The 21,685-nt window shown below is 46.0% G+C and overlaps 1 protein-coding gene and 1 long non-coding RNA gene across 2 annotated transcripts; both read right to left on the reverse strand.

Annotated features, from left to right (window-relative positions):
• Positions 1-2,732: 2,732 nt before the first annotated feature.
• Positions 2,733-21,561, reverse strand: LOC130205932 (LIM zinc-binding domain-containing Nebulette-like). Its single transcript, XM_056433515.1, has 5 exons — positions 21,380-21,561; positions 19,254-19,348; positions 12,042-12,126; positions 4,071-4,178; positions 2,733-2,899 (listed from the first exon to the last, which is right to left on the reverse strand). The coding sequence occupies exons 1-5, from the start codon at positions 21,446-21,448 to the stop codon at positions 2,741-2,743; spliced, it is 516 nt and encodes a 171-aa protein (XP_056289490.1). The 5' UTR covers positions 21,449-21,561; the 3' UTR covers positions 2,733-2,740.
• LOC130205933 (uncharacterized) lies at positions 13,094-14,319 on the reverse strand. Its single transcript, XR_008834004.1, has 2 exons — positions 14,249-14,319; positions 13,094-13,683 (listed from the first exon to the last, which is right to left on the reverse strand). It is a non-coding gene; the product is annotated as an uncharacterized LOC130205933 (long non-coding RNA).
• Positions 21,562-21,685: the final 124 nt, after the last annotated feature.

Raw genomic sequence — 21,685 nt, forward strand, 5'->3', positions numbered from 1 at the left:
ATCCTCTATGAGGTACAAGTACTCATGTCCTCTATGAGGTACAAGTACTCAGATCCTCTATGAGGTACAAGTACTCATGTCCTCTATGAGGTACAAGTACTCAGATCCTCTATGAGGTACAAGTACTCAGATCCTCTATGAGGTACAATTACTCAGATCCTCTATGAGGTACAAGTACTCAGATCCTCTATGAGGTACAAGTACTCATGTCCTCTATGAGGTACAAGTACTCAGATCCTCTATGAGGTACAAGTACTCAGATCCTCTATGAGGTGCAATTACTCAGATCCTCTATGAGGTACAAGTACTCAGATCCTCTATGAGGTACAAGTACTCAGATCCTCTATGAGGTACAATTACTCAGATCCTCTATGAGGTACAAGTACTCAGATCCTCTATGAGGTACAAGTACTCAGATCCTCTATGAGGTGGAGATACTCAGATCCTCTATGAGGTAGAAGTACTCAGATCCGAGGTTCCTCAAGGTCACCACCAGTTCAGCTTCTACCAAACATCTAGTTCTCACGATCGGAACTCACCTCGTCCGGTAGAAGGTCTCCTAAGGGTAGATGGTCTCCTAAAGAGTCAAAGGTCTCCTAAGGGTTGAAGGTCTCCTAGGGGTAGAAGGTCTCCTAGGGGTTGAGGGTCTCCTAAGGGTAGGTCTCCTCGGGGTTGATGGTCTCCTAGGGGTTGAAGGTCTCCTAAGGGTAGAAGGTCTCCTAGGGGTTGAAGGTCTCCTAAGGGTTGAAGGTCTCCTAGGGGTTGATGGTCTCCTAAGGGTAGAAGGTCTCCTAGGGGTTGAGGGTCTCCTAAGGGTAGGTCTCCTCGGGGTTGATGGTCTCCTAGGGGTTGAAGGTCTCCTAAGGGTAGAAGGTCTCCTAGGGGTTGAAGGTCTCCTAAGGGTAGAAGGTCTCCTAGGGGTAGAAGGTCTCCTAAGGGTAGATGGTCTCCTAGGGGTTGATGGTCTCCTAAGGGTATATGTCTCCTAAGGGTAGATGGTCTCCTAGGGGTTGAAGGTCTCCTAAGGGTAGAAGGTCTCCTAGGGGTTGATGGTCTCCTAAGGGTAGAAGGTCTCCTAGGGGTTGATGGTCTCCTAAGGGTAGAAGGTCTCCTAAGGGTAGAAGGTCCCCTATGGGTAGAAGGTCCACTAAGGGTTGAAGGTCTCCTAAGGGTTGATGGTCTCCTAAGGGTTGAAGGTCCCCTAAGGGTTGATGGTCTCCTAAGGGTTGATGGTCTCCTAAGGGTTGAAGGTCTCCTAGGGGTTGATGGTCTCCTAAGGGTTGATGGTCTCCTAAGGGTAGAAGGTCTCCTAAGGGTTGATGGTCTCCTAAGGGTAGATGGTCTCCTAGGGGTTGATGGTCTCCTAAGGGTAGAAGGTCTCCTAAGGGTAAATGGTCTCCTAGGGATTGATGGTCTCCTAAGGGTTGAAGGTCTCCTAGGGGTTGATGGTCTCCTAAGGGTAGATGGTCTCCTAAGGGTTGATGGTCTCCTAAGGGTAGAAGGTCTCCTAGGGGTTGATGGTCTCCTAAGGGTAGAAGGTCTCCTAAGGGTTGAAGGTCTCCTAAGGGTAAATGGTCTCCTAAGGGTAGAAGGTCTCCTAGGGGTTGATGGTCTCCTAAGGGTTGAAGGTCTCCTAGGGGTTGATGGTCTCCTAAGGGTAGATGGTCTCCTAAGGGTAGAAGGTCTCCTAGGGGTTGATGGTCTCCTAAGGGTTGAAGGTCTCCTAGGGGTTGATGGTCTCCTAAGGGTAGATGGTCTCCTAAGGGTTGATGGTCTCCTAAGGGTTGATGGTCTCCTAAGGGTAGATGGTCTCCTAAGGGTAGATGGTCTCCTAAGGGTTGAAGGTCTCCTAGGGGTTGATGGTCTCCTAAGGGTAGAAGGTCTCCTAAGGGTTCAAGGTCTCCTAAGGGTAAATGGTCTCCTAAGGGTAGAAGGTCTCCTAAGGGTAGAAGGTCTCCTAGGGGTTGATGGTCTCCTAAGGGTTGAAGGTCTCCTAGGGGTTGATGGTCTCCTAAGGGTAGATGGTCTCCTAAGGGTAGATGGTCTCCTAAGGGTTGATGGTCTCCTAAGGGTTGATGGTCTCCTAAGGGTAGGTGGTCTCCTACCGAAGCTTCCTCCTTGGCGTCCTCTGTCCTTCCCTTATCTTTCCAATCCTCTCTGGATTTCGTAGCTGCTTCTTTGTTCAGCTCCTGGTCTCCTTTCCTCTTCTGGAGGTCTAAAGACTCAACGTCTTCGTCTTCTCGCTCTTCTCGCTCTTCGTCTTCTCGCTCCTCGTCTTCTCGCTCTTCGTCTTCTCTCTCTCCGTCACCGCTCTTCTTCTCTCTGAGGGTCTTCTGGCTGGCGGCTGGTTGGTTTCCTCTTATCACTTTTGGACTTTATTTAGCCTCCACTCCAGAGCTTATCGGGGGGTGTGAGAGAGAGAGTGTGTGTGTGTGTGTGTGTGTGTGTGTGTGTGTGTGTGTGTGTGTGTGTGTGTGTGTGTGTGTGTGTGTGTGTGTGTGTGTGTGTGTGTGTGTGTGAGTGTGTGTTGAAGGTGAGAAGAATACCGTTAGCTGGAAGGAATGCTCTGGTACAGTTTCTATTTTTAATTTTATTCTTATTTCATTTGTATGAACCTCTTATTAAGTTTGACCTCTCCTTGTTCCCATAGTCATATATACATATATTTATATATATAAATATATTCATAAATTTATATTAAATAAAAATAAAGGTAAAAATAGAAACTGATGAAGAGGAGTTATGAAGAGGAAACATGAAAAGGAGTGATGATGAGGAGTGATGAAGAGGAGTGATGAAGACTGATCCCATCTGGCATCCTAAGTGTCAGATGGTGAAGCTCAGAGGAAACCGGACGAGGAACCTGAGCCGGAGCAGAGCGCCCATCTGCTGAATGAGGCTACACAACAACAACAACAACAACAACACATCAACACCACAGCAGCTCTGCACCGTGTGACGTGGTTCCTCCGCTGTGACGGAGCGACGGAGTCACCGGGTAACGGAGCTTAGCATCCGAGAAGAAACTACAAAGATGGCGACACGGAACCAACGATGCCAATACACACCGTGTCCAATACTTTGTGTGTATTGTGTGTACTTTGTGTGTATTGTGTGTACTTGTGTGTATTGTAGGTACTTTGTGTGTATTGTGTGTACTTGTGTGTTTTGTAGGTCCTTGTGTGTACTTTGTACATGCATCATATCCTGTGATCGTTAATATTTACACTAAATGAAACGTGAAGGCAGAGCCCGACTGATGTGAGATCAATACAAAGAAACAGGTCTCTTCTTCGTTCATTTTCAAACCTAAACGCCTCCTCTTCTCTCTCTCTCTCTTCTCTCTCTCTCCCTCCCTCTCTCTCCTCTTCGACCGCCCTCACACCTTCCTCCTACTCCTCCTCACACCTCTTCTCTCAGCACCAGGTCAGCCTCAAAAAGGCCGTTGAATGCCAGAGAGAGAGAGAGAGGGAGGGAGAGAGAGAGAGGGAGAGAGAGAGAGAGAGGGAGGGAGGGAGGGAGAGGGAGAGTGAGAGAGAGAGAGAGAGAGAGAGAGAGAGAGAGAGAGAGAGGGAGGGAGGGAGAGAGAGAGGGAGGGAGGGAGGGAGGGAGGGAGAGAGAGAGAGAGAGAGAGAGAGAGAGAGAGAGAGAGAGAGGGAGGGAGAGAGAGAGGGAGGTAGGGAGGGAGGGAGGGAGAGAGAGAGAGAGAGAATGTGTGAGTATTAATTAACTGAGTACCTCATACTTCACACTTATAAACAATTAGTACTGTCTCTTTAAATAATGAATATTAAATGATGGTCACTTACACTCACTGGTCCAGAAGAAGCTCCTCTTCAATGATGATGTCATCAACACGGAGGACTCGATGATGTCACACTGTACGTGTGTGTGCGTGTGTGTGTGTGTGTGTGGGACTGGGCTCTCTGACCAAAATGCACCGTTACACATGTCACTTGCACTCACACACACCAGGACAAACACTAACACAGTGTGTGTGTGTGTGTGGTGTGTGTGTGTGTGTGTGTGTGTGTGTGTGTGTGTGTGTGTGTGTGTGTGTGTGTACGTACGATGCTGATCTGCTCCTGAGTCCTTCGGAGTCGTTGCATCTCCGGCGTGTCGGACACGATGCTGAACCCCCGTCCTTTACTCTCCTCGAAGTCCTTCTTGTACCGCACCTGCAGGGAGAGAGACCTTCAGGGACCCAGACCTTCAGGGGCCCAGACCTTCAGGGGCCCATACCTTCAGGGACCCAGACCTTCAGGGACCCAGACCGTCAGGGACCCAGACCTTCAGGGACCCAGACCTTCAGGGACCCAGACCTTCAGGGGCCCATACCTTCAGGGACCCAGACCGTCAGGGACCCAGACCTTCAGGGACCCAGACCTTCAGGGGCCCATACCTTCAGGGACCCAGACCTTCAGGGACCCAGACCGTCAGGGACCCAGACCTTCAGGGACCCAGACCTTCAGGGACCCAGACCTTCAGGGGCCCATACCTTCAGGGACCCAGACCTTCAGGGACCCAGACCTTCAGGGACCCAGACCTTCAGGGGCCCAGACCATCAGGGACCCAGACCTTCAGGGGCCCATACCTTCAGGGACCCAGACCTTCAGGGACCCAGACCTTCAGGGACCCAGACCTTCAGGGACCCAGACCGTCAGGGACCCAGACCTCCAGGAACCCAGACCTCCAGGGACCCAGACCGTCAGGGACCCAGACCTCCAGGGACCCAGACCTCCAGGGACCCAGACCTTCAGGGACCCAGACCTCCAGGGACCCAGACCTCCAGGGACCCAGACCTCCAGGGGCCCAGACCTTCAGGGACCCACGTTAAAGGGACCTGAGACCTTAAGGGGACCTTAGAACTTAAAGGAATCCGAGACCTTACGGGGACCCGAGACCTTAAAGGGACCACTGCCAAACAGCAGGCAGAGCAGCCTATTGACAGCCCAGAGAGAACAACAACAACAACAACAACAACAACAACAAGAGAGCAGCAGGCGGTTATTTCTCGCTCTGACCTTCAGAGGAAACGCTGCAGCTCGTTTAGCCATAACGTCCTGCTGGGGTGTGTAGATATGTGAGTCAGGCTGTGTGAGTGTGAGTGTGAGTGTGTGTGTGTGTGTGTGTGAGTGTGTGAGTGTGTTCTGGTCTCATGGTGATTGTCCCTGTTCGAGTTATAAAGCAGATAAAATCCACATCAGTTTTAGACTCCTCGCTGAACTAATGTGACAAGCTAACGAGCTGAATCACACACACACACACACACACACACACACACACACACACACACACACACACACACACACACACACACACACACACACACACACACACACACACACACACAGGCCTACACACACGGAGGGTGGAATTAACACCTCGTGCAGGAGGCGGAGTCTGATGGAGGAATCTGATCAACGGACATATTTAAAGAGACAGTAACACGTTCTCACGCTTCAGCTACGTTATTTTGTTAAGTAACTTTGGAGGAAGAGGAAGAGGAGTAAGAGGACTCGTCTTCTCCTTAAGGTGACCGTATGATATTAAAGTTTCATGAAAAAATTAAAGATTTTTTTGGGGAGAAGAGGAGAACTGAACACACAACAGCAACAACAACAACACACAGCCCATGGTAAACAGCATGTCCCTTCTGCTGACTGCTGAGTGGACATCTGTCCTTTTGTCCTGCTGTCTGCTCACACACACTCACACACAAACACACACACACACACTCACACACACACAGGATCTGCAGGATGAGTGTTTTTTGTATCTTGGCTTCAACGACCAGGTATTTGTCATCAGATACCTAGTGTTAGTTTTTTAACCAAAGTCCTGAACATTCACATGAACATGCACATGGACATGGACATGGACATGCACATGGACATGAACATGGCCATGAATATGCACATGGACATGCACATGGACATGCACATGGACATGAACATGGACATGAACATGGACATGAACATGGCCATGCACATGGACATGAACATGGACATGAACATGGCCATGCACATGGACATGCACATGCACATGGACATGGACATGCACATGGACATGCACATGCACATGGACATGGACATGAACATGCACATGGACATGGACATAGACATGCACATGAACATGGACATGGACATGCACATGGACATGCACATGGACATGAATATGGACATGGACATGGACATGCACATGGACATGCACATGGACATGAACATGGCCATGAATATGCACATGGACATGCACATGGACATGAACATGGACATGAACATGGACATGAACATGGACATGAACATGGACATGAACATGGACATGCACATGCACATGCACATGGACATGGACATGAACATGCACATGGACATGCACATGGACGTGCACATGGACATGCACATGCACATGGACATGAACATGCACATGGACATGCACATGGACATGGCCATGAATATGGACATGGACATGGACATGCACATGGACGTGGACATGCACATGGACATGCACATGCACATGCACATGGACATGCACATGGACATGAGCATGCACATGCACATGGACATGCCCATGGACATGAACATGGCCATGAATATGCACATGGACATGCACATGCACATGGACATGGACATGGACATGAACATGGACATGAACATGGCCATGAATATGCACATGGACATGGACATGCACATTGACATGGACATGCACATGGACATGGACATGGACATGGACATGGACATGAACATGGACATGGACATGAACATGGCCATGAATATGCACATGGACATGGACATGCACATTGACATGGACATGCACATGGACATGGACATGCACATGCACATGGACATGGACATGGACATGGCCATGAATATGCACATGGACATGGACATGCACATTGACATGGACATGCACATGGACATGGACATGAATATGCACATGGACATGAACATGGCCATGAATATGCACATGGACATGGACATGAATATGCACATGAACATGCACATGGACATGAATATGCACATGGACATGCACATGGACATGAACATGGCCATGAACATGGACATGGACATGCACATGGACATGAACATGGACATGGACATGGACATGAACATGCACATGGACATGAACATGGCCATGAATATGCACATGGACATGCACATGGACATGGACATATGGCCATGGACATGAACATGGCCATGCACATGGACATGAACATGAACATGGACATGGACATGGACATGCACATGGACATGAACATGGCCATGAATATGCACATGGACATGCACATGGACATGGACATGAACATGGCCATGCACATGGACATGAACATGGCCATGCACATGGACATGAACATGCACATGGACATGGACATGGACATGTGCATGTACATGTCCATGTCCATGTCCATGTGCATGTCCATGTGCATATTCATGTGCATGTCCATGTCCATATTCATGTCCATGTCCATGTGCATATTCATGTCCATGTCCATATTCATGTCCATGTCCATGTGCATGTCCATATTCATGTCCATGTCCATGTGCATGTTCATGTCCATGTGCATGTCCATGTGCATGTCCATGTCCATGTGCATGTCCATGTGTCCATATTCATGTCCATGTCCATGTCATGCATATTCATGTCCATGTCCATGTCCATGTGCATATTCATGCATGTCATATTCATGTCCATGTCCATGTGCATGTCCATGTGCATATTCATGTCCATGTCCATGTGCATGTCCATGTGCATATTCATGTCCATGTTCATGTCCATGTGCATATTCATGTCCATGTTCATGTCCATGGCCATGTTCATGTCCATGTGCATGTCCATGTGCATGTTCATGTCCATGTGCATGTCCATGTGCATATTCATGTCCATGTGCATGTTCATGTGCATATTCATGTCCATGTCCATGTGCATATTCATGGCCATGTTCATGTCCATGTGCATGTTCATGTGCATATTCATGTCCATGTCCATGTGCATGTCCATGTCCATGTGCATATTCATGGCCATGTTCATGTCCATGTCCATGTCCATGTGCATGTGCATGTCCATGTGCATATTCATGGCCATGTTCATGTCCATGGGCATGTCCATGTGCATGTGCATGCTCATGTCCATGTGCATGTCCATGTGCATATTCATGGCCATGTTCATGTCCATGTCCATGTTCATGTGCATGTCCATGTGCATGTCCATGTCCATGTGCATGTCCATGTCCATGTGCATGTTCATGGCCATGTTCATGTCCATGTTCATGTCCATGTGCATGGCCATGTTCATGTCCATGTTCATGTCCATGTGCATGTCCATGTGCATGTCCATGTGCATATTCATGGCCATGTTCATGTCCATGTGCATGTCCATGTGCATATTCATGTCCATGTCCATGTGCATGTCCATGTGCATGTCCATGTCCATGTGCATGTCCATGTCCATGTGCATGTTCATGGCCATGTTCATGTCCATGTTCATGTCCATGTGCATGGCCATGTTCATGTCCATGTTCATGTCCATGTGCATGTCCATGTGCATGTCCATGTGCATATTCATGTTCATGTCCATGTGCATGTCCATGTGCATATTCATGTCCATGTGCATGTGCATGTCCATGTGCATATTCATGGCCATGTTCATGTCCATGTTCATGTCCATGTGCATGGCCATGTTCATGTCCATGTTCATGTCCATGTGCATGTCCATGTGCATGTCCATGTGCATATTCATGGCCATGTTCATGTCCATGTGCATGTCCATGTGCATATTCATGTCCATGTCCATGTGCATGTCCATGCATATTCATGTCCATGTCCATGCACATGGACATGGACATGAATATGCACATGGACATGCACATGGACATGGACATGGACATGGACATGAATATGCACATGGACATGCACATGGCCATGAATATGCACATGGACATGCACATGGACATGGACATGAACATGGACATGAATATGCACATGGACATGCACATGACATGCACATGAACATGGCCATGAATATGCACATGGACATGCACATGGACATGGACATGGACATGCACATGGACATGCACATGGACATGAATATGCACATGGACATGCGCATGGACATGCACATGGACATGCACATGAATATGCACATGGACATGCACATGGACATGAATATGCACATGGACATGGACATGAATATGCACATGGACATGCACATGGACATGCACATGGACATGGACATGAATATGCACATGGACATGGACATGCACATGGACATGAATATGCACATGGACATGGACATGGACATGAATATGCACATGGACATGCACATGGACATGGACATGGACATGAATATGCACATGGACATGGACATGAATATGCACATGGACATGCACATGGACATGGACATGGACATGAATATGCACATGGACATGAATATGCACATGGACATGCACATGGACATGAATATGCACATGGACATGCACATGGACATGCACATGGACATGAATATGCACATGGACATGCACATGGACATGAATATGCACATGGACATGCACATGGACATGAATATGCACATGGACATGCACATGGACATGGACATGAATATGCACATGGACATGCACATGGACATGAATATGCACATGGACATGCACATGGACATGCACATGGACATGAATATGCACATGGACATGCACATGGACATGGACATGAATATGCACATGGACATGCACATGGACATGAATATGCACATGGACATGCACATGGACATGGACATGAATATGCACATGGACATGCACATGCACATGGACATGAATATGCACATGGACATGCACATGGACATGCACATGGACATGAATATGCACATGGACATGCACATGGACATGCACATGGACATGAATATGCACATGGACATGCACATGGACATGAATATGCACATGGACATGCACATGGACATGCACATGGACATGCACATGAATATGCACATGGACATGGACATGAATATGCACATGGACATGCACATGGACATGGACATGAATATGCACATGGACATGGACATGAATATGCACATGGACATGCACATGGACATGAATATGCACATGGACATGCACATGGACATGAATATGCACATGGACATGCACATGGACATGAATATGCACATGGACATGCACATGCACATGGACATGAATATGCACATGGACATGCACATGGACATGCACATGGACATGAATATGCACATGGACATGGACATGAATATGCACATGGACATGCACATGGACATGAATATGCACATGGACATGCACATGGACATGAATATGCACATGGACATGCACATGGACATGGACATGAATATGCACATGGACATGGACATGAATATGCACATGGACATGCACATGAATATGCACATGGACATGCACATGGACATGCACATGAATATGCACATGGACATGCACATGGACATGAATATGCACATGGACATGGACATGAATATGCACATGGACATGCACATGGACATGCACATGAACATGAATATGCACATGCACATGGACATGCACATGGACATGCATATGGACATGAATATGCACATGGACATGGCCATGCACATGAATATGCACATGGACATGAATATGCACATGGACATGCACATGCACATGAACATGCACATGGACATGCACATGGACATGAATATGCACATGGACATGAATATGCACATGGACATGAATATGCACATGGACATGCACATGCACATGGACATGCACATGGACATGAATATGCACATGGACATGAATATGCACATGGACATGCACATGGACATGGACATGAATATGCACATGGACATGCACATGGACATGAACATGGACATGCACATGGACATGAATATGGCCATGAACATGAACATGCACATGAACATGCACATGGACATGCACATGGACATGAACATGAACATGCACATGAACATGCACATGGACATGCACATGGACGTGAATATGCACATGCACATGGACATGCACATGGACATGAATATGCACATGGACATGCACATGGACATGAATATGGCCATGAACATGAACATGGACATGCACATGGACATGAATATGCACATGAACATGCACATGGACATGAATATGGACATGAATATGCACATGGACATGCACATGGACATGAATATACACATGGACATGCACATGGACATGAACATGAATATGGCCATGAACATGAACATGGACATGCACATGGACATGAATATGGCCATGAACATGAACATGGACATGAATATGCACATGGACATGCACATGGACATGAATATACACATGGACATGCACATGGACATGAACATGGACATGCACATGGACATTAATATGCACATGGACATGCACATGGACATGAATATGCACATGGACATGGATATGCACATGGACATGCACATGGACATGAATATGCACATGGACATGCACATGGACATGAATATGCACATGGACATGCACATGGACATGCACATGGACATGAATATGCACATGGACATGCACATGCACATGGACATGCACATGGACATGAACATGGACATGCACATGCACATGAACATGGACATGGACATGAACATAGACATGCACATGTACATGGACATGAACATGGACATGAACATGGACATGGACATGAACATAGACATGCACATGAACATGGACATGCACATGGACATGCACATGAACATGAATATGCACATAGACATGCACATGAACATGGACATGGACATGAACATGCACATGGACATGAATATGCACATAGACATGCACATGGACATGCACATGGACATGAATATGCACATAGACATGCACATGGACATGCACATGGACATGAACATGGACATGAACATGTTCTCCAGGAGTTGGACGCAGCAGGTGTTGTTACGCCTCCAGCCTCCATGTTCAACACGTCCTCCCTCAGCTCCTCTGAGATGATGCAGCCTGACAGAGGGCTTCAAGACAGGTGTTCACCAGAGGGCCTGGTGTGTGTGTGTGTGTGTGTGTGTGGTGTGTGTGTGTGTGGTGTGTGTGATACCTGACTCTGCAGCTCGCTCTGCTGCCTCAGTCTCAGGTTCTCCGGTGTGTCGGCCACGATGGTGAACGTGGTCTTGGGGTAATGTCTGGAAGAGAGAGTCACATGACGTGATGACGATGTCTTCTCCAGGGCCACTGACGCCACGCCGACACACCGGGGACAGTGCAGGGTTAAGGGTCGTGCTCAAGGACACATCCATTAGGGCGGGGATTGAACCGCCAACCCCAATTAAAAGATGGACCTGCCAACCACAGACGACTCGCGTCAACACCTGGGCTGTGTCTACTACCGCACACTTCACGAAGTACACTGCAATGCAGTGCACTACAATTCAGTGCACTGTATTGCAGTGCACTGCGTCGCTGATGAGTCTGTCTCAAATGGAACACTTACGTTAACCACTTGGCGGAAGTGACGGACGCAAATCTGTTCACGGCACCCGCGAAATTAAGCCGGGAGTGACGTATGCAAATCTGCTAGCGATCCCCTAACCCTTAAAGTGACAAAATGAAGCACTTCTTGCCCTCTTGTTGTCCCTTGTTTACCTTTCTCCACCCCATGTGGAAACTGCGATACCTCCACAATCGCGGCAGGAGCCTCCGCCTTCTGGCTGAAGTCGAGATGGTATATGTAAATTTAATTGTGTGATTTTGCCTTACCTTCACAGCATAGCTTCATGTAGTTGTTGCAATTAAATTCTCCTCGCTAGGTATGCTAAATTCTCAATTATCTTTGTCAGAAGTAGCCTTCTTCTTTGCAATCCACATACACACCATATGGAAATAAAACATGACAACTCTGTACATGTTTGTCCCTAGATTCCAATTAGTTTTAAGAATTATCCACTGAAATGATAGGCATCATCTGCTTGAATTCACACAGTAATAGGCCTACGTTGACTGACTGTACTTTTATACACATCTCTGTTGTAGTGAAGTTTACCCTGATACAGGAATCAATTAGCAATTGAACACACAGGCATTTTAATTATTGTTACAAACATGCATCAATTCTAATATAAATCAGAAAACGCAATAAAAGACTACAAAACCTCAATGACAACATTTTATTGATAAAATGACTTGCATATTAATATAATCTTCCCTTCCCCTGCCCGCTTCGCCCGTCTAGCTGGGTCGGCAGCCTTCAGCAGAGTGGTGGGGGCTATTGATGGCTGCCACGTCAGAGTGAAGCCCCCAACGGACGATGCTGCCTGCTATTTTAACAGGAAGCTTTTTCATTCCATCCAGCTGCAGGCCATCTGTGATGATAAGTGCAAATTCATGTGGGCTACCCAGACTCAGAGCATGATGCCAGGGTCCTGAATAACAGCCCCATCTTCTATGAGCAGTCATCCCCTCCACCAGGATACTGTATCCTTGGGGATGGTGGCTACCCTGCCTGTCCCAACCCATCTGCCTCATGACCCCTTCAGGCAGCCTGTCCACCTCCAAGCTACAACCGCTGCCTGTCAAAGGCCAGGTGTGTTGTGGAGAGGTCCTTCGGGATACTGAAGACGCGATGGCGGTCCATCTTCTTAAAGGCCCTGGAGGTGGATGTGAGGTGCCAGAGGTCATTGGAGCCAGATGCAGATGTCGGGAGGGCAGCAGAGGACCAGCACCAGCACCTCCAGGAAACGTCTCTGGGGCAGGAAACAGAAATAGGATAGCCATTCAGTGCTCTGTCCCAGACCACGATTACATTTAAATTAATACATACACGACATTAAAAAAACACACAACGATGATTGAAAGCTACAATTATTTCTAGAAGGACAAGCTTAGATAGCTATCGTAACGGTATTAATTATCGGGCGGCGTGTGGCCAAACGTTCACGGTGTCATGTTAACCAGTTATTAAACTGAGCATATCCATTGTTAATCCATAATTAAAATTGCTATTTCGATTGGTTAACGTTGTTTAACACTGTCCGATGACTGACATATCTATCGGTCGTCGGACTTGCCGCTGGAGCCCGCCACCTGCCCCCGCTCGTCAAGCGAAAAGTGTCCGATAAAAGTGCACCTTCGTCGGACTGGCCGGGTGGTGGATTACCCAGCTAGTTTATCATAACTGCCATGCAGATCAATGGCATCTAATGCTACCTAGGTATGCTAACTGTCGGTATATATCATATACATCGTTAACTCCACCAAATACTCATGTCTTTAATACCAGTACAATGTGTAATTACCGCTGATACTTACATTTACGGTCTGTAGCTTCGTGGTCTACCGCTTGTGCTGTCCGCCATTGTTTTTGAAATAAAATGAAAAGCTGGCGAGATGGCTCCTCCTCTTCCGCTACGTCACCAAGATGGCGGCCGCTTAGTGCGAGTAGTGTCCATCGTTTACACTACATTTTTTGCCCGTTTGCAGTGCACCATCCGGGTACTTTCAGTGCACTGAATTCTGCTGGTTTTTTCAGTGGCGCACTTCGAACACAAAGTCAGCTCCAAGTGCTCAAGTGCGCGGTAGTAGACACAGCCCTGGTTTGGGTTAAAGACGTATATGTATCCCGTTGTTGCGCTACGTTGTTGCGCTACGTGGTTGCGTTGTGGTGTCGCGTGGTTGCGGTACGTGCTTGCATAGCGTGGTTGAGTCGCATTGTTGCGCGGTTGCACTACGTCATTGGGTTGCTGCGGTTGCATTGCGTGGTTGCGGTACATTGTTGCGTCGCATCGTTGCGTGGTTGTGTGGTGTGGTTGCGTTGCTGCATTAAGTGGTTGCGTTAAGTGGGTGCGTGGTGTGGTTGCGGTGCGTCAGTAGTTTTATTGGGTCATTGCCTGTCAACAGTCAACATTCATGCCTTGAGGGTGTCACAATGCAGTTTTCTCTCCTGGTCGTATATTCTTCAGACCCGACGCTCGTGAAAGTCACGTGTATTCTCCTGCTGCGCTCGGCCCTTTGAAACAATGGAGGCGGAGCTCAGAGAGAGGAACCCAAACACAGTCGATGACATCAGCAGCAACAAAGACCAACTGAAGGGCGGAGAACGCTCTTCATCTCACTGGACCTTTGAGTCTCTTTGTTTTCTTCCCTTTCCAAAAACAACAACGTTGGGATTCAAAGCTTCTGTCTGCAGGAAGCACGAAGGCCAAAGACACGCCCACTCCGCAGGAGCAACACTTCAAAGAGTCCGTACGCCGAGATGACGTTAGAATGAGTGTTGATGGAGCTGCTACGATTTTAACGTAGCCTAGTAACTATGTTAGCGTGTCCTAGTAATCCAGCGCCAGAACCAACACTACCACTTTAGTCCACAGGGGGCAGCAGAACCAACACTACCACTTTAGTCCACAGGGGGCACCAGAACCAACACTACCACTTTAGTCCACAGGGGGCACCAGAACCAACACTACCACTTTAGTCCACAGGGGGCATCAGAACCAACACTACCACTTTAGTCCACAGGGGGCAGCAGAACCAACACTACCACTTTAGTCCACAGGGGGCAGCAGAACCAACACTACCACTTTAGTCCACAGGGGGCAGCAGAACCAACACTACCACTTTAGTCCACAGGGGGCACCAGAACCAACACTACCACTTTAGTCCACAGGGGGCAGAACCAACACTACCACTTTAGTCCACAGGGGCACCAGAACCAACACTACCACTTTGGTCCACAGGGGCAGCAGAACCAACACTACCACTTTAGTCCACAGGGGCAGCAGAACCAACACTACCACTTTAGTCCACAGGGGCGCCAGAACCAACACTACCACTTTAGTCCACAGGGGCAGCAGAACCAACACTACCACTTTAGTCCACAGGGGCACCAGAACCAACACTACCACTTTAGTCCACAGGGGCAGCAGAAACAACACTACCACTTTAGTCCACAGGGGCAGCAGACCCAACTCTACCACTTTAGTCCACAGGGGCAGCAGAACCAACACTACCACTTTAGTCCACAGGGGCAGCAGAACCAACACTACCACTTTAGTCCACAGGGGCAGCAGAACCAACACTACCACTTTAGACCACAGGGGCAGCAGAACCAACACTACCACTTTAGTCCACAGGGGCAGCAGAACCAACACTACCACTTTAGACCACAGGGGCAGCAGAACCAACACTACCACTTTAGTCCACAGGGGCAGCAGAACCAACACTACCACTTTAGACCACAGGGGCAGCAGAACCAACACTACCACTTTAGTCCACAGGGGCAGCAGAACCAACACTACCACTTTAGTCCACAGGGGGCAGCAGAACCAACACTACCACTTTAGTCCACAGGGGGCGACAGAACCAACACTACCACTTTAGTCCACAGGGGGCACCAGAACCAACACTACCACTTTAGTCCACAGGGGACACCAGAACCAACACTACCACGTTAGTCCACAGGGGGCACCATAACCAACACTACCACTTTAGTCCACAGGGGGCACCAGAACCAACACTACCACTTTAGTCCACAGGGGGCGACAGAACCAACACTACCACTTTAGTCCACAGGGGGCACCAGAACCAACACTACCACTTTAGTCCACAGGGGGCGACAGAACCAACACTCCCACTTTAGTCCACAGGGGGCACCATAACCAACACTACCACTTTAGTCCACAGTAAAAAGACTGTGTAGTGTGTGTAGTTGTGTAGATGTGGATCCTTTGTTTCCCTTCTTCTTCTCTGTTACATAAACACACAAACTCATTTTGTCCTGAAGTTTCACTTTACCTGCTCCCGTCACCGGTGGCAACCATGGATGCTTTGTTCGTTTTGGTGCAACCCAATACTCAGAGACAAAGAGCGTCTCTGTTGGACACACACACACACACACACACACACACACACACACACACACACACACACACACACACACACACACACACACACACACACACACACACACACACACACACACACACACATAACCTAAATATAACCTGAATATAAATACAACCTAGATATAAATATAACCTAAATATAAATATAACCTAAATATAACCTAAACACAACCTGAATATAAATATAACCTAAATATAAATATAACCTGAATATAACCTAAACACAACCTTAATATAAATATAACCTAAATATAAATATAACCTGAATATAAGCTAAATATAAATATAACCTAAATATAAATATAACCTGAATATAACCTAAACACAACCTTAATATAAATATAACCTAAATATAAATATAACCTGAATATAAGCTAAATATAAATATAACCTAAATATAATACAACCTGAATATAAATACAACCTGAATATAAATATAACCTAAATATAACCTAAACACAACCTGAATATAAATATAACCTAAATATAAATATAACCTGAATATAACCTAAATATAAAGTAAACACAACTTGAATATAAATATAACCTAAATATAAATATAACCTGAATATAAATATAACCTAAATATAAATATAACCTAAATATAAATATAACCTAAATATAACCTAGATGTAAACTCCTATAAACACACAGACAGAGTTCTGTGTTTTCCCTCAGACACATCCGGCCTTTCTCTGGCTGCGTGCTTGAGACACCAGATTTACAACACACCAGGGTGTGTGTGTGTGTGAGTGTGTGTGAGTGTGAGTGTGTGTGAGTGTGAGTGGATACACATTTAGATTTACCATTGTCTATAATGTTACCGTGACATTTGCCAAACGATTGCAGTCTGCTCTCTCCCAGCAGCAGTGACGCACAGAGTGTGTGTGTGTGTCTGTGTGTGTGTGTGTATGTGTGTCTGTGTGTGTGTGTCTGTGTGTGTGTCTGTGTGTGTCGGTGTGTGTATGTGTGTGTGTGTGTCTGTGTGTGTATGTGTATGTGTGTGTCTGTGTGTGTGTGTGTGTGTCTGTGTATGTGTGTGTGTGTTCCTGCTGGTCATCTGGACGCTCTCCATCTTCCTGTTGATGAAGTTCTCCGTGTGAGCTCCTGTTCTCTGAACGTATGCAGAGTCTCTGGTCATGTGACTTTGTAAACAACCAATCAGTGTTCAGACCAACAGGAGGAGAGCTAGTCACGTTAGCTAGTGACATTAGCAGCACCGCTAACAGAGATCCGGAGTGAAGAAAAAAACACTTTAAATTACTATAACAAATATTTACTGACTGCTGATAAAAAAATATTTAACAAAATAATTAATTTATTTTAAAATGTAAAAGAAATAATTTAAAATATGAAAAAATAATCAGAATAAATTTGTTTTAAATCTAGGGTATTAATTAATTTAATTAATTAATTTTATAGATACAAAAAAGTTAATTCTTTTTTTATTTTCTATATTTAATATTTTATTTATAATTTAAAAATATTTTGTTTTAATTTGTAAATATTTTTTTTAAATGTATAATTTTTTTAATTATTATATATATTTTAATTTTAAAAATGAGAGGACTTACACTGTTCCTACAAAACACACCGCCAATGTTACCTCATATTATTATACTACATTATTATTATTACCCGAGTAGAGACCAGACCAGTGTTTGTGTATAGATGTGTGTGTATAAGTGTGTGTGTATAAGTGTGTGTGTATAGATGTGTGTGTATAGATGTGTGTGTATACGTGTGTGTGTATACGTGTGTGTGCGTCTACATGAAGTTATGATAAGTGTTGATGGAGCAGCTACGCCGTTAGCTTGTGACTCGTTGTTGCGTCGTTGGAGTCGTTATTCAAGTGAGTCGTTAGAGTCGTTAGTGACGAGTGATGTCATATCCTCCCGTCTCCCTTCCTGCTCCTCTGCAACAATGGAGGCCGAGCGCCTCCAGAGAGCCTCTCACGCCGAGGGAAGGACTCACGTCGAGGGAAGGACTCACGTCGAGGGAAGGACTCATGCCGAGTAGAGTGAGTCGTTAGTAGAGTGAGTCGTTAGTAGAGTGAGTCGTTAGGAGAGTGAGTCGATAGTAGAGTGAGTCGTTAGTAGAGTGAGTCGTTAGGAGAGTGAGTCATTAGGAGAGTGAGTCGTTAGGAGAGTGAGTCGATAGTAGAGTGAGTCGTTAGGAGAGTGAGTCGATAGTAGAGTGAGTCGTTAGGAGAGTGAGTCGTTTGGAGAGTGAGTCGTTAGGAGAGTGAGTCGATAGTAGAGTGAGTCATTAGGAGAGTGAGTCGATAGTAGAGTGAGTCGTTAGGAGAGTGAGTCGTTAGGAGAGTGAGTCGATAGTAGAGTGAGTCGTTAGGAGAGTGAGTCGTTAGTAGAGTGAGTCGTTAGGAGAGTGAGTCGATAGTGTTCAGGACTCACGCATTGCAGTACGGCTTCTTGTCGTAGCCTTTGTAGTTCTTCATGTTCAGGGTCATTTTGCAAACCTCGCAGTGGAAACATCCTTTATGCCAGGTCTACACAAACACACACACACACACACACACACAGACACACACACCGACACACACACACAGACACACACACGTCAACATTAGATTTGATGGCGGCAAACTCCAGAATGACAACAACGTATGCATTCTCTCTCCTGACCACCAGGGGGTGGCTCCTCTGGTTGTATAGAAGTCTATGCCTCATGTGTTAGAGCTGCATTCTCTCTCCTGACCACCAGGAGGCGACTCCTCTGGTTGTATAGAAGTCTATGCTTCATGTGTTGAAGCTGCATTCTCTCTCCTGACCACCAGGGGGCAACTCCTCTAGTTGTATATAAGTCTATGCTTCATGTGTTGAAGCAGCATACTCTCTCCTGACCACCAGGGGGCGACTCCTCTGGTTGTATAGAAGTCTATATAGTGACTACTTCCCTCAGTAAACATTGTAATCATGAGTTTATGTCTCAGTCTCTAGTTTCAAGTCTTCTTCTATACAGCATGATGTCATCATTTATACATTATGGTCTGTAGAGACCATAACGAGTCAACTTTATATAAAGTACTCGACTCGTTTGTCGACACTTTAAAGCAGAAATGTTTCATCTTAAACCTGAAAACAAACCCCTGATGACTGAGTGTCACCATGTGTGATGTATCGATACCATCCCTGATCAATGGCCGTATATTCGATACAATCCTTTGACACTAAAAACTGTTTTTGAGACGACGTTGATGACAGAAATTGAAACAATGTTGCTCATGTTCAGCATCAAGGACCAACTCCCCGGTCCTCGGTACTCTGGAGCGGTCGGTGAGGGCTCGTCTTCAAACACCTGAAGCTTTAATCCTCACGTTTAATGACGACACACATGATCATAACACGGATCATGTTTGTGTGTTTTGTCATCTTCTGGTCACCTGACGCCTCGTCGGACAGAAGATGAATAATGCATCGCCGTTATGCAACGGGTACGGAGGGGTTGCCATGCAACCGTTGCTTCTTGTGCACTATGATATGACTTTTGTGTATTTAATGTTGTATCAACGGCGGCTGCAGAACTCTCTGGTTCCTCGGCGGGTTTCATGAGTTAATTCAGGCGGATCATCAGAACCAGAACCACGTAAATATCATACAACATTAAACTAGTATATATCATAATTGATTTATTTATGAATGGGACTGAGGAAACTTGTCCTGAGGCAGTCAGGGAGCAATTATTATGAAACAGATATATTAAGGTGTTCTCTGATTGGCTATTCACGAATGGATCAGAGAGAGCTAACACGACTCTATAATAAATCAATAACTGTGTTACCTCTTATCGTTAGCCAATTAAAAAGTATTATTCTTTCATAAAATATAATTATATTCCTCTTGTTTTATGTAGTGGGTATTTTTCTTATTATTCTGTTGTTTTCAATATATCGTATTTCTTTCTTATTATAAAACATTTTGAAACATTCTTTTTCTCATTATTTTATTTTTGTATAAATTGACATTTAATTAATTTTTCCTCTTTTAAATATATTTTTTCTTTTTCTCATTATTCTATTTTTTTATATATTACATTTTTTCATATTACTCTATATGTTGTACATTTTTCGTATTGTTCTATTCTAGTTGTGTATTGTATTATGTTCTTGTTTTTTAATTCTATTTTCTTGTTTATTGTACATTTACTTATTATTCTATTGTTTGTATATATTGTACAGGTTTCTTATTCTATGTTTAGTTACACTGTGAATGTTTTTAATATAGTTTACATAAACCTGTCTGCATAAATGATGACATAGACTTCTATACAACCAGAGGAGTCGCCTCCTGGTGGTCCAGAGAGAGAATGCAGCTCTAACACATGAAGCATAGACTTCTATACAACCAGAGGAGTCGCCCCCTGGTGGTCAGGAGAGAATGCAGCTTTAACACGAAGCATAGACTTCTATACAACCAGAGGAGTCCCCTCTAGTTGAATCAAGCATCTGTTCCATGCTTCTTTCGTAGTTTCCAGGTCACACATGTCATGAGGAGACACCTGGCGGTCACGTGGTGCTCACCTTGTCCAGGCAGCTCACTTTCTCCGTGGGGTAGACGATCTTCCCGCAGCGGGCGCACTGGGGGTTCATGCTGCTCACGCGCCTCACGCACGCGCCGCACGAATTCCACGTGTTGATTATTATTGTCCGGAGCCGCGAATGTCTCCCGCAACAAAGTGTGTGTGCGTGTGTGTGAGTCTGCGGGGAAAGAGAGCGCACCGTCCGGCGCGGAGTCTGATGAAGCTGCGCTGATCCCTCCGGAGGACCACAAGCTGGCGGCAGTTAGTGCGGAGACAACCGGAAGCCAGCGGAGGCGAAACCGGAAGT

The sequence above is a fragment of the Pseudoliparis swirei genome, chromosome 16, assembly GCF_029220125.1.
Source record: "Pseudoliparis swirei isolate HS2019 ecotype Mariana Trench chromosome 16, NWPU_hadal_v1, whole genome shotgun sequence".
In the NCBI taxonomy this organism is placed as follows: domain Eukaryota; kingdom Metazoa; phylum Chordata; class Actinopteri; order Perciformes; family Liparidae; genus Pseudoliparis; species Pseudoliparis swirei.